The sequence below is a fragment of the Haliotis cracherodii genome, unplaced genomic scaffold (assembly GCF_022045235.1).
Source record: "Haliotis cracherodii isolate W230 unplaced genomic scaffold, xgHalCrac1.p SCAF_2, whole genome shotgun sequence".
NCBI lineage: Eukaryota > Metazoa > Mollusca > Gastropoda > Lepetellida > Haliotidae > Haliotis > Haliotis cracherodii.
The window spans coordinates 11,717,520-11,730,784 of record NW_027266275.1 but is presented as its reverse complement, the minus strand read 5'-3'; the positions used below and the strand labels follow the sequence as shown (position 1 = coordinate 11,730,784).

Here is a 13,265-nt window from a genome sequence, read left to right as displayed (position 1 = left end):
ATGCAGCAATATCACAGGCGGGGGACAACGGAAATGGGCTTCAAACATAACGTTTATGTGGGGAATCGAACCGGGCCTAGCGATTACCAGCGAATACTTCAGCCACTAGGATACCCACCACGCGCATCTTTTAAGGCATGTCATGTGACATGCCTTATATCCTATTGGTTGTCGTTCAACGTGTTCTTACCTCGTAGTAGGCAAGGAAGCCTCCTTCTCTTGTGAACTGTCCTGCTTGACCTTTGCTTCTGGTGGGGTCGCCAACATGGTCTTGAGAGGCGGACTTCAGAGTAAACGACCTCCCATACGTGCCAAGTCCGATCACAAGCTTGTCCTTGGGTGCTCCCTTCTGAACCCAGTAGTTAGCCGCCCAGTCCTGAAACAATGTGGAAGACTCACATAGTATGTCGGGGATCCTTGTTGATTGTACTTATACGATGGTTCTATTGGGTAACTAGACCACGTATATAACTGTTAGATGCATTGACAGTGTAAGGGCAGAAGTACCCTCTATGGGGCCGTGTGGTTTGAGGTACCCTCTGTGGTGCGGTGTAGTTTGAGGTACCCTCTGTGGTGCGGTGTAGTTTGAGGTACCCTCTGTGGGGCGGTGTAGTCTGAGGTACCCTCTGTGAGGCGGTGTAGTCTGAGGTACCCTCTATGAGGCGGTGTGGTTTGAAGTACCCTCTGTTGGGCCCTGTGGTTGAAGGTACCCTCTGTGGGGCCGTGTGGTGCGGTGTACCCCATGTGGGTCCGTGTGGTTTGATGTAACCACCTAGACCACGTATATAACTGGTAGATGCATCGACAGAGGCACCCTCTGTGGGGCCGTGTGGTTTGAAGTACCCTCTGTGGGGCCGTGTGGTTTGAGGTACCCTCTGTGGGGCCGTGTGGTTTGAGGTCCCCTCTGTAGGGCGGTGTGGTTTGAGGTACCCTCTGTGGGGCGGTGTGGTTTGAGGTACCCTCTGTGGGGCCCTGTGGTTTGAGGTACCCTCTGTTGGGCCCTGTGGTTTGAGGTACCCTCTACGGGATCGTGTGGTGTGATGTACCCCATGTAGGTCCGTGCGGTTTGATGTAGGCCCCCTTTGGGTCCATGTGGTGTGATGTAGCACGGCCACACAGAGGGTTCACATCAGATTGTATTCCCCGAGGGGTATACCTGAAACGTATTCATTTAGCATAATTTGAGATCGAACCGAAACAATCGATATTGAGATATGAAGCCATTATTTTTACGCACCCTCAATGTTAGTTTATGTCCCCGAGACAGTATGTCTTATGCATACTTGCCTCGGTCCGAATCGCTAAGAATACCGCAGTTTGGCATTTATCAACTTCATTTTGGTAGATCTATTTTATTACCCCTAAATTATGAATTCGAAGTACAAAATGGTGGTTGGTACGTTGCAAAGGTAATGTTAACAGTTCGGCATTTCGAGCAGAGTACATAATAGAATTGTCTCAGAAATCAGAATCTGGTATTCACGTGTAAGGTAAGATATAGATATTTATCAAAATGCCATTGACCAATACAATTCAGGTATTTACATGCAATGTAAGGTAACTGTAAATGTAGTGGCAGGATGTCGGCATCGTCAGTACAGAATGGCCTTTTTAATTCCTGAAGCAGGGTTCACAGTTTTTGTGTAAATGTGACATATCCACAGGTATCTGAATCACATCTGACCTCATTACATTGTGCTGACAATTTTTTCATGGATTCTATTTTTTTTTTTATTAATCATTTATGTCAAAATTTAAACATTTCAAATTGAGTAGAAGTAATACCCGGCTGCCACTGTTTCGAGATCCGTGAAGATCCGGGTAGAATAGGTCTTCAGCAACCCATGCTTGTCGTAAGAGGTGGCTAACGGGATCGGGTGGTCAGGCTCGCTGACTTGATTGATGCATGTCATTGTATCCCAATTGCGTGGGTCAATGTTCATGATTCCAATCACTGAAATGTCTGGTCCAGACTCGATTATTTACAAACCGCCGTCATATAGCTGGAATGTTGCTGAGTGCGGCGAGTGCATAGATTTCGGGATATATGTTTGTGGTGGTTGAAAGACTCTGTGGGTTTACGGACAATGTTGGGTGTAGATTAAAAACACAAAAAAATGTTATCCATTCCAACATATCCGTATCATTACCTTGCACATAAGGCATTATTAATCCTACAATCTGTCCTTACCACGTTGAGGTGACGGTCATCGCCCGTCTCAATGTGGTCGGGGTACAGGGGGCTGTTCTCGCCAGTGTGGGGCTCCCAGCTGCCGTGCAGGTCATAGGTCATGAGGTTGATGAAGTCCAGGTATCTGAAACACAAAATAATAGATTCGTGCAACGACAACCATTGCATCACACCACCTGCCACCATCTCTGTATGAACTGACCACATGAAGGATTCGTCGATTTGATACCTTTGTAATGTTCATGGAGAACTAACAACATCCGTGCACATATCGTTCCTGCACCAGCAGTAGAGTATTGAAGCATATTATGACGTCACTTTAACATAAAGGTTGACATTATAACCATTTGAGCTGGATGCAGGTGATAATTCGTAATTTCTTTTCATAACGTTTTTTTAAGTACAACGGTGTATATTGTTTGTTTGATTGTTGTTTAACGCCGTACTCAGCAATATGACGGCGGTCTGTAATATTGATTGACATCATGAGCATCGATCCACGCAATTGGGATACGATGACATGCATCAACCAAGTCAGCGAGCCTGATCACCCAATCCCGTTAGCCGCCTCTTACGACAAGCATAGTCGCCTTTTACGGCAAACATGGGTTGCTGAAGACCTATTCTACCCGGATCTTCACGGGTCCGGTGTATATTGAATTATTGACTTGTAACACCTGTAACAATAATGGCACAAATTTTTCGTATTGTTTGCGCATTATTCAAACAATGTTTGTGAGAGGTACAAACTATCGAATCACAATGCCAATCACTTATGTATTCATACGACGAGTTCGTATATTTGAGTACAATACTACATTTACGGAGGTACCAAATACACGAGTTCCCGTTACATACGCATGTTTCAACAATCCAGATGTTTATATTACGTTTTGAAATACACACGTAATGGCCACGGTATCCTAAAGAGGTCACGTGTGTTGTTTGTGTGCGTACTTGGATATTGCAGGGATGTCGTAAGCTGTATCTATGTTGGGTTTTCCGGCAGCGACCGCGGCGGTAAGAAGGAGTTGGGGTTTACCACTGGACTGGCCATCTTGTTGGAACACTGCTTTCACTTCCTTGAGTGAAACAAGAAATACATTTTACATACAGCGACAATGTTTTAATGAGTCAGTGAGAGAGTAAGTTGAGTTTAAGGCCACTTTCAACTGTATTTCAGTTATATCACGGCGTGTCAGCTTGACCCACTGAGGAAAGCCTAAAGTGATGCATGTCTTAGACGTTTACCACTTTGGTTAAACCCACGAGCACGGCATGGTGCTGACAAATCAAGAAACATGCGTGCCTAAGGGAAGCATCTCTGCAAATGTTGATTGCGGCGCCTTAGGCGACCTGGAACGCGCGTCTTTAAAGAGTGAAGTGTCAGTGTAGGAAGTAAGTCCATAGATTAATGACACTTAAATAAATGCCCCTTGCACGAAAGTTATAAAGTGTCAAATGATATTGACATTTGCCACGACGAGAAGGGAAATCAAGTCTCGTTTGCTGAACGAGCGTTACAAACTAGTCCCTGACTAGTATATGCATTAATTATCAATTTCTAATCGAAGCCATTTGCTTTTTATGTGCCACGTTGTCCCCTCATCCTACCAAGGAGGCACCACATGTTAATGTGCTTCAGGGATACAAGTGACATCACGGCAGGTTTTCCATGAATGAGACCCGTGAAGATCCGGGGTAGAATAGGTCTTCAGCAACCCATGCTTGCCGTAAAAGGTGACTATGCTTGTCGTAAAAGGCGACTAAAGGGATCGGCTGGTCAGGCTCGCTGACTTGGTTGATGCATGTCATCGATCCTAATTGCGTGGATCGATGCTCATGATGTTAATCACTGGGTTGTCAGGTCCAGACTCGATTATTTACAGACCGCCGTCATATAGCTGGAATATTGCTGATTGCGGCGTTAAAAAAACAACCAACCAACCAACACCATGAATGAACGTCTAACATTGCTCCACTGTGGGGACTCCACTCCACGTGTCCACAAGGCGAGAAAGTGCATAAACCACAAATCGAGCACCAATTGAGTACCTTGAGAAGCTCCACATAGTTTTGTTTGTCGACAGACGGACTGCCTCTGTTGGCGGGGTATTCCCAGTCGATGTCCAGACCGTCAAAGCCGAGACGTCGCAGGAACTTGACGCTGGTGGTGGCGAACTCGTGCCTGCCGGAGGCTGATCTGACCATCTGTGTGAAGGTGCCAGAGCCCATGTTCCATCCTCCCACTGACAGCAGGATCTTCACGTTCGGGTTCTTGGACTTTGTGGAGTCGTGGAACTTCTCATACCTTTGGACCAATTTATATCCACTGTTATGCTCTCTTGTAAAAGGCCACAATATGGTTTTACTAATTTATATATGCAATATATTTTAGATATGTATTGAACACAAATGTAATTTTTTTAAAATAGTACACTGTTACGTTATCTTGTAAAAGGCCACAATATGGTTTTACTAATTTCGATATGCAATATACCTTAAATATGTATTGAACACAAATGTAAATTAAAAAAAATAGTACACTCAGTATAGTACACATCTTAGAGAAAAAACTCGGAGAGGAAGTTTAAAATTATGAATGTGTGTAGTTCTAAAATTTCGTAACTTATATTACAAGAACCAGGTCAGAGCTACTTTTGTCTGTGATTATATATTAAACGTCGTCTGCCATGGTTACAATTCCATCGAGCCTAAAATACGAAATCAGACATATTCATTTTTTGTGAAACTGTATGACTGTGTATGTTGGCATGGAGATTGATCTTACATCCCCTTCATCCAGTCAGTGGACTCGTCGTTCCACTCAAATGCCTTGATCTGATTCCCCTGGAGTTTAGCGAAAGCGTAGTTGATGTGCGTACACAGGGACGAGTCGATATTTTCGGGGGTGAACTTGCCGGCCCCGGGTCTATACTGAGACCAGTTTGTATGGTAGCAGACCACTCGGTTGCATCCTGCACCTGCACACAACGAGTTCACACAGAAAAACATGAATCAGATTCAAACAAATATCTATGGAAGAATGCAGCAACGAACTCACTGTAACGATGTGATTTGTACAAAAAACAACTTTGTCAGGGATCACTTTTAGCCTCAATCCATCGGTCCGCTCGCTGGAGTAATTGTCCTATGGAAAGTTATTAGTCTTTGAGATGCTAGACTGGTCTCCTGTCTATGTATACCAGTTAAAAGCGCTAAGCTTGCGTCGCCTACCAACAACGGAACCAGTGTTTCATGAAAGGTCACGTTTGTTTAGAATCTGACTGGTCGTTAAGAAAATGCAGTCAGATGTCCAACACACGACAAAATGAAACATGGTAACGTTCCCGAGATATGTAGGTCAATTCTAGCTGTTCTATACGCAGGGAAGGCCCCAAGCAGCAGAGGTCAACAAACACAGATATGGAAACCGATCCCGCTTGCGTTCGCAATTTATATCCAATTCTGCCTACATTTGTAAAACTACGCCCCTGGAAAGAATCATATTAAATGGTCGTCATTGTGTTACGATATGCCTGATATTAAGTAACATGGTCTGGGTTGGAGGGTGAAGTTGGTCAAAAGGGTTGTCAGTTTTTTGTAATCATATTGCGGTCATCAAAATACAAAATACACCAGTGGTTGACTGTGAAACGCGCACTCGACACTACTTTCCGAGCTGATCTTTTAGGGTGACGTCACCGTGCTCAGATTGCGCCAGATTACCTCTAGGGATGGGCTCAATGGTCTTGCATTATCTCTCCCAGGGCCCAGTTGTGTTCCTTAGCTGCTACTGATCGAGGGGTCGAATCCACGTTTGGGTTTCGAATCTTCTCTACACCCCTCTTCTGTGTATTACCAATATGACTAACGACTTTGGGTTCCCTCTTAAAGCAGACATCGCCGCGATATAACTGTTTGAAGCGGCGTCAAACTCAAATCACTCCTTCACGTATCTTCCTGTATGGCAGTACAACAACAGGCTGTAATGGATCTTTGCTTGTCAACAAGCTGTGTGGATGTACAGCAGAAACACTGATAAGCACTATGTCATTTTAACGACCTTTTTATACGGGTGTTTGTTTTAACACACGGGTACAGCACTGGGACCAATTCTAGTGTTGAACCGAGTTACAACACTACGCTGAAAAGCTGAAGATCTCACTCACTCACTCGCTCACTCACTCACTCACTCACTCACTCACTCGCTCATATTCAGTAGACTCACCATATGCTGTGCTTGCCACGCAAGCCAAGATGGCGAGCAGCGTTAATTTCATCATCTGAAAACACAACATTCAAACACTTAAGAAGAAAAAGAAAAATGAGAAGAAAAAAAAGACATTTCTCACATACTGGAAACCTACCAAGCTATTCTATGTGCATTTACCTACAGCGACTTCAACAGTGACGATAGACACGTGGAATACGACCACCTTAACTCATTAAAAATATTATATTCTTTTAAAAAATATGTCTGTACAACATAAAAGAATACACTGAATAATTTGCAATAAGCCTGACATGCCTACCTTGCCGTGAGACGACTCCGTCTGGTATTGTAGCTCTATATATGTGTATCAGTCGGGTCGGGTCAATGATTATCTGATAGAGGATTAGGCCTAGGTCACTAAAACCTTAGCTATGACACACGCTCCATCCCACGTTCGTGGAAACATTCACATGCAAATAGATGATCGGTTTAAGTTTGGATCAAAAGCAAAATCACGACCAAAAAACACGTCATCCCTTAGCGTCGTAAATTAAGCCATGTCGTCTAATTTGATTGATTACATAACTGTATATTTTCAATATCGATGTTTCATCCCCGTGGGTCAGGCAACTGGAGTAGTGGCCTAGGGGTGTTGTAAAATGTCATGCAATTAAGTGTATTCATGGTGGTAGGGGTGGGGAGGGGTGTGCTCAGGAATCAGGAAGAGCCGCACTTTAGGGGAGGGACGTGAAACGAACATTCACCAGGGTCCATTATGTTGCTGTAATGAATTAGTTATAGTGTAATCAGGGATATTAAGCACTCATCCATCACACACATTCTCATATTAAATGTCTTCCAATAACATAGAGGGTTACTGAAAACGATCATAAGTTTCAATAGTAAATCCTCGATTTGTTAGTGATGTGTTCGACACCGGACGAGACCGTTACTCGATGCATAAGGACGCAGTGTTACAGTCCGGCAATAAGCTGTTCTACTTGCTACTGGGGGCAGGGGTAGCCCAGTCGTCAAAGGCGCCGCGATTCGCTGTGCAGAGTTGCGTCCCTTGGGCACGCCAGAAACATAAGATTGTGGGTTCGAATCCCGGTTCGCCCTGATTATGTTTCTAGGTTTGTCAGCACCATACCCGTGCTCGTGGTTTCAATGAAGTGGTATACGTCTGAGACCTGCATCACTTTGGGTTTCCTCCCACATTAAGCTGACACGCCGCGATATGACTGGAATACTGTTAAAAGTGGCGTTAAACCCAATTCACTCACTCACTCACTTGTTACTTTTTTACGTCTTCATACATATCCATACTATAGTGTATGTCATATAACTCTGGTGTGTTTATGACGTCTTAACATGATTTGGATGATGTTGACAGTTAACCATGTTTTGTTGTCACCTTCCGATGACTGCATGAGAGAAAACTGTTATCGGGAAACCAACCTGCATCCACCAATAACTTAGCTTGGTGTATGTGTACATAGTTATCTTAGTATTGAGACCGCCTCCGTGATCTAGTGGTAGAGTGTCCGCCCGGAGAGCGGAAGGTCCGGGGTTCGATCCCCGACCGCGTCATACCAAAATACGTTGTTGTTACCCTGTCTGGCGCTCGGCATGAAGGGGCTAAAACAAGGACTGGTTGGCTCGGAGTCAGTATACTGTGTCTGAGTGGGGTATTCATGTTAAACTGAGGCATGGTCTCTCTGTGAGCTGGCACTATAAATCGGCATCAGTTCGGACTAGTACAAGCAGCCACGCACACGTGCATGCACGTCGGTATATAAGTGCAATAATCTTGGACGCGACGTTAAACCCAATTTCACCTCACCTCACCTCACCTCTTAGTATTGCATCAAGAGGTTCGTCCTGGTTCGATATGTCCGATGTAAGTACCTGTGAGTCTGACTGCACATCCAATTTCAATTTATACTAGTATTATACATCTTTCCCATATTTGAATTCGTCCTAATAATACGCACAATGCTCATGCTATCAATCACTGGAGTCTCTGGTCCAGACGCGATTATTTACCGCCATATAGCTGAAATATTGCTGAGTGTGGCGTTAACCAACAAATATACAAGCAAACAATATGATGCACTTTATTTACACATGTGTAAATTCTAAACATTGTTTGATTAATACGACAATACAGCATGGTATGCATTTTGTGATAAACATGTTTAAATTCTAAACATTTACATTAGGGGGATGTTGAGTTTAGGCTGTCAGACCGCTTGGCTAATTTCACGTGTTTAGGTACTAAACGTCTTATAGATAAACAAACAAAATTTGTATTGTGTGCTGTGCTAAACATGTTTACATCCAAAACAGATTTTGTACAGTGCAGGTAGAGACAACCGGTTTGTTCTAACCACTTTGGATATATTAGTAAATGTCTTATTTTCTTATGCACATATTCTAATATCATTTATTGGGTTTTTTCATATTTTAGTGGAGGGCCGGATGGCCCAGTTGTCTAAGGAGCCGCGATTCGTTGTGCATAGTTGCATCCCTTGGGCACGCAAGATTGTGGGTTCGAATCCCGGTTCGCCCCGATTATGTTTCTAGGTTTGCCAGCACCATACCCGTGCTCATGGGTTTCACCGAAGTGGTGAGTGAGTGAGTGAGTTAGGTTTTACGCCGCTTTTAGCAATATTCCAGCAATATCACGGCGGGCCGAAGTGGTGAACGTCTGAGGCCTGCATCACTTCGGGCTTTTCTCCCACATTAAGCTGAAACGCCGCGATATAACTGGAATACTGTTAAAAGCGGCGTTAAACCCAGCTCACGCATTTATTTGTTAGTGCTAATCAATTGTACAATATGAATTTGCCTGGGGATAATAAAGTCTTTGTCTTATCTTACCTTATCTTATCTTAACCCGAATCTCTACACTGATCGGTGCAACTGACACCTTCGTACAGATATAGAGACGCGTCGTATCACAGTAAAAGCAATAAAAGGAGACGCGAAGAATAATGAAAATAATAATTAGGCTTATTGATAAACCAAGAAAGCATTTTGCAAAGAGAATTGCAACGCTTAAGTCGACTATGCTCTCTTGCCCCCTATGTACCGAATATTTGCAGACATATCTCGGTCAGTTGAAGTACCTGTTTATCTGTTCATATCTGCATGTTTTAATTCACATGGACTTAAAATAGTCCGAAATTTATCCGTCTGCGCAATGAGAATTTTTTCGTCCGGTGTTGTCACATGTTCGACTGAACACGTACTCAAATTAAACTACTTTCCAACATTCCTGTTTATCTACAGGCACTCATGCAGTCTTATACCTGGAGATATAGCTGAAATATTGCTGAGAGCGGCGTTAAACAACAAACAAAAAACAAAACCTTGAGATAAGACCAACATGCATATATTGTATCACCGTTAAAGGGACATAACTCCTCGCGCCCTGATATGAGATAATTTATAGACTATCACATGTTGAGAACAGATTACGTTATATCATTTTGAATCAGTTTAACGTTATAAATCTAATACTTTCAATATTATTTTGAAGGAATATCATGTTTCAGAAATGAATGTGTTTTGATACATATGAAACAAGTTATTTTCTTTTCCTTGTTATTAAGTCCAATATGTATGCTTTTTGTTTGTTTGTTGTTTAACGCTGCACAAAGCAATATTCCAGCCTGACCACCCGATCCCGTTAGTCGCCTTTTACGACAAGCATAGTCGCCTTTTACAGCAAGCATGGGTTGCTGAAGACCTATTCTACCCCGGATCGTCACTGGTCCAATATGTATCCATCCGATGGATAATGAATATGCACCTTTTCAGTTATCAAAACGGTTTCATGTATGTTTGCAATAGCATACTTAGTTGTGATTATGATCTACTCAAGTCAATGTGTCGTGAGCACACAGAGTGTGAAATAGTATCAAAATATTGCCGGCCAGTCGGGTAAGCTGGCCTTAAAAGTTTCTAGCCAGATTCAAATTTCACCAGCCATGAAATCTGCACGGTTTATTTGGGAAGACAATTCCTTCCCAACCTGTTTTTCATATCCCCATATTCGCTCCTATTTTTTCTTTTCATCACTCATTTTTTCGCTTTCGAAATGGGCCAGGTTTCCATCCCGAAAAAGGAATGCGAGTTGCGCTGTGGAGAAATTTCACGGTGAGAGTTAAATCGCCAAACAAGACACGAAAAAATTATTGTTCGCGCGATATTTGACATGTGTTGTCTGTATACTTTTTCAAAACCAGCCAACCAGTCACAACCATTTCAACTAGGACATTCATAACATCCAGATTAATCACCAAGAGAGCGAAAAGTATGACGATTTTCAGCAACTGTAACATTTCATAATATCCACTGATCTATCTTTATATTTTATTTATTGTTTAAGTAATCGGACAATGATGACAAAAATGAACTAAATACTCTATCATCACATATTTCCCGATAACAGCGGCTTTTCCCTCAGTAACATGAGAAAATACCGTGAAATACCTCGGTTTTCGAAGCTTAAGCTTTTTAGGAACGGACGTGCGGAGATTCGTTCGTTGTTTGGTATCGTTCGAAAGCTCTGAACATCCATAATATTACAGTAACATCATCAGGAGTATTATCGTACTTTCAACATGGAGAGATTAGTTAGAAAATGGTTATTAATGATGCTCTGTGTCGTAAACTTTTGTTTATCTAATTTTGTCTTTGTTTTTTTATATTATTTAACGATTTGCTTGAAACGTCGTCATATTACTCTTTGAAATGTTTAGGGACAAGATCTTGGTAGGTGTACAGCTTTGTTGAAAGAGTTAAGCAACACAGCTTGTGATTGGTTAAACTACGACTTACAACCAATCAAAACAGTTTTGTTGTACGATATTAATTTGATTTTGTATGGTTGTATTGATCTACAGAAACGGAAGCACTTTTTCATTATATTTTGATCAACTAAGAGGCATGCATAAAAAATATCCGTTAAAATACCACTCGCCAGTCGGGATAGGGACATTACAGAATCATTAGCCCGACTGAAATTTTACTAGCCACGGGCTAGCGGGCACACGGTTATTTCGCACACTGGGCGCATATAAGACTCCCGTTGGCCCACATCGCCCATAAACTATAACACCATGTCACCATCGCCACACCTACGAGCACACCATATCCTGTTAGTCAGGCTCAATGTTCACTCACTTTCAGACGAGGCTGGACCGGATACTTAGCATTCGTTTTTCAGAAATACGCGGACTCTACTGCTTGGTCGTGTCAAAGGGAATCACACAATGTACGATTTATGCGATTTTGTAAAAGCGGACGAACCACCCATCCTATCATTGCATCTGTTGAACTCCTGGCCAACCCGTGTGCACCCGATACATATTATCACCGACGGACAATTGCGTTTTGATATTAGAATGTACCGTATTCGACGTAATAAGCGCCCCGCTCTAACAAGCGCCCATGGCGATAATTGCTTACATATTAGCTAGTGAACAATCCCAATTAGCACCACTTCCGATTGATCAATGTACACAAGACTTATTTATTCGCGTATAATACGCAATCGTGTGTTATATGCACCCTTAATTATGGGCAATTAAATTCTGGAAAAATATATCTGTCGTACATGAAGATTTCAGGCTGTCAGCATAAACCACGAAATTTATCTTTTAACTCTGTTTTTTCCACCAAAACAATATTCTAATCAGAGCCCCCTATTTGTAATTTTGAGAGCGCCCTGGGCGCGTATTACGTCGAATACGGTATGTGTACCCAGAGGTCGAGATAAGCTGCTAAAATTCGCATTAAATAAACTGAAATACACAGACAAATCAAATCCTTTCCTATCAAGTACGCCACAAAAACTATAAATATGCTATTGAAATAAAATTAATGCGTATATTAATTACACCTATATCAAAAAACGATTGTCTATATAACAACTGTTAGATAAAATGTTTGTGTATCAGTCGATCGCCAAATTCTCTTACTGACAGTTACATGCATTCGGGAAAAGATACAGATATATGGCAATGGAAAGGCACATCGTGTCTAGTCAATCAGAAGTGGTAAACGTCTGAGACATGCATCACTTCGGGCTTTCCTCTCACATTAAGCTGGCACGCTGCGATATAACTGGAACTGTTAAAAGCGGCGTTAAGCGCAACACACTCACTCACTCTTACAATGTTGGGTCTACTAAACAAAACATGGTTTCCCAGAGAGGGAGCCGCAAGCAGACGCAGACGTGTATACTACTATTCCCATAGTTTTGAAATGATGTACAGGGACTGTTACTGAACAGGTTTTAAGTAAAATACCTAAATGTCAAAAAAAGGGTGGGCAAAAAACTTTTTAAATACCCTCCAAAACTTGTATATACCAAATCAAAATTAACCTGGGTAAAACAGCCAAAAAACCCAAAAGCTTATCCTTTGCTCTGCTGAACCATTAACTCAATACGCTAGCTCAATATTCTCCCGTTAAAGGGACAAGGAGTAGCCCTGAAACGTCATGATAGAGAATAAATACGTCTTATCCACGTCTTCACAGTATTGTCAGGGCATGCTTAAACGTTTCGCGAACACGGTGATGTCAGTGATCTTCCATGATCAATTCACATAATTTACACCATTGTTTGCCTTTTGCGTACAGTGGAGTCTGTTTCGTCGGATGATTGAGGCATGCTATTCTTTGGGGTTGAAAGCGTTACAAAGGACTAACCATTTTTAAATTATTACTAAATTAAGTGCAGTAATCAATATTAATCACAATAGTTCGGAGGAAGCCTCGGTGGCTGAGTGGGTTAGATCGTTGAGTTTGTGTGCTGGCGATAAGGTGCCTCACTCTGACAGTTTG

At 42.3% G+C, this 13,265-nt stretch overlaps 1 protein-coding gene across 1 annotated transcript in view; it reads right to left on the bottom strand.

The window, feature by feature from the left end:
* LOC139467444 (probable chitinase 10) overlaps window positions 1–13,265 on the bottom strand; it is a 45,438-nt gene that overhangs the window by 21,455 nt on the left and 10,718 nt on the right. The window contains exons 11-17 of the mRNA XM_071248999.1: window positions 6,727–6,765; window positions 6,423–6,477; window positions 4,983–5,175; window positions 4,247–4,502; window positions 3,149–3,273; window positions 2,192–2,315; window positions 191–376 (exon numbers count right to left, since the gene is read on the bottom strand). Coding sequence (XP_071105100.1) covers window positions 191–376; window positions 2,192–2,315; window positions 3,149–3,273; window positions 4,247–4,502; window positions 4,983–5,175; window positions 6,423–6,477; window positions 6,727–6,765 — 978 coding nt within the window. The remainder of the gene's footprint in view (window positions 1–190; window positions 377–2,191; window positions 2,316–3,148; window positions 3,274–4,246; window positions 4,503–4,982; window positions 5,176–6,422; window positions 6,478–6,726; window positions 6,766–13,265) is intronic.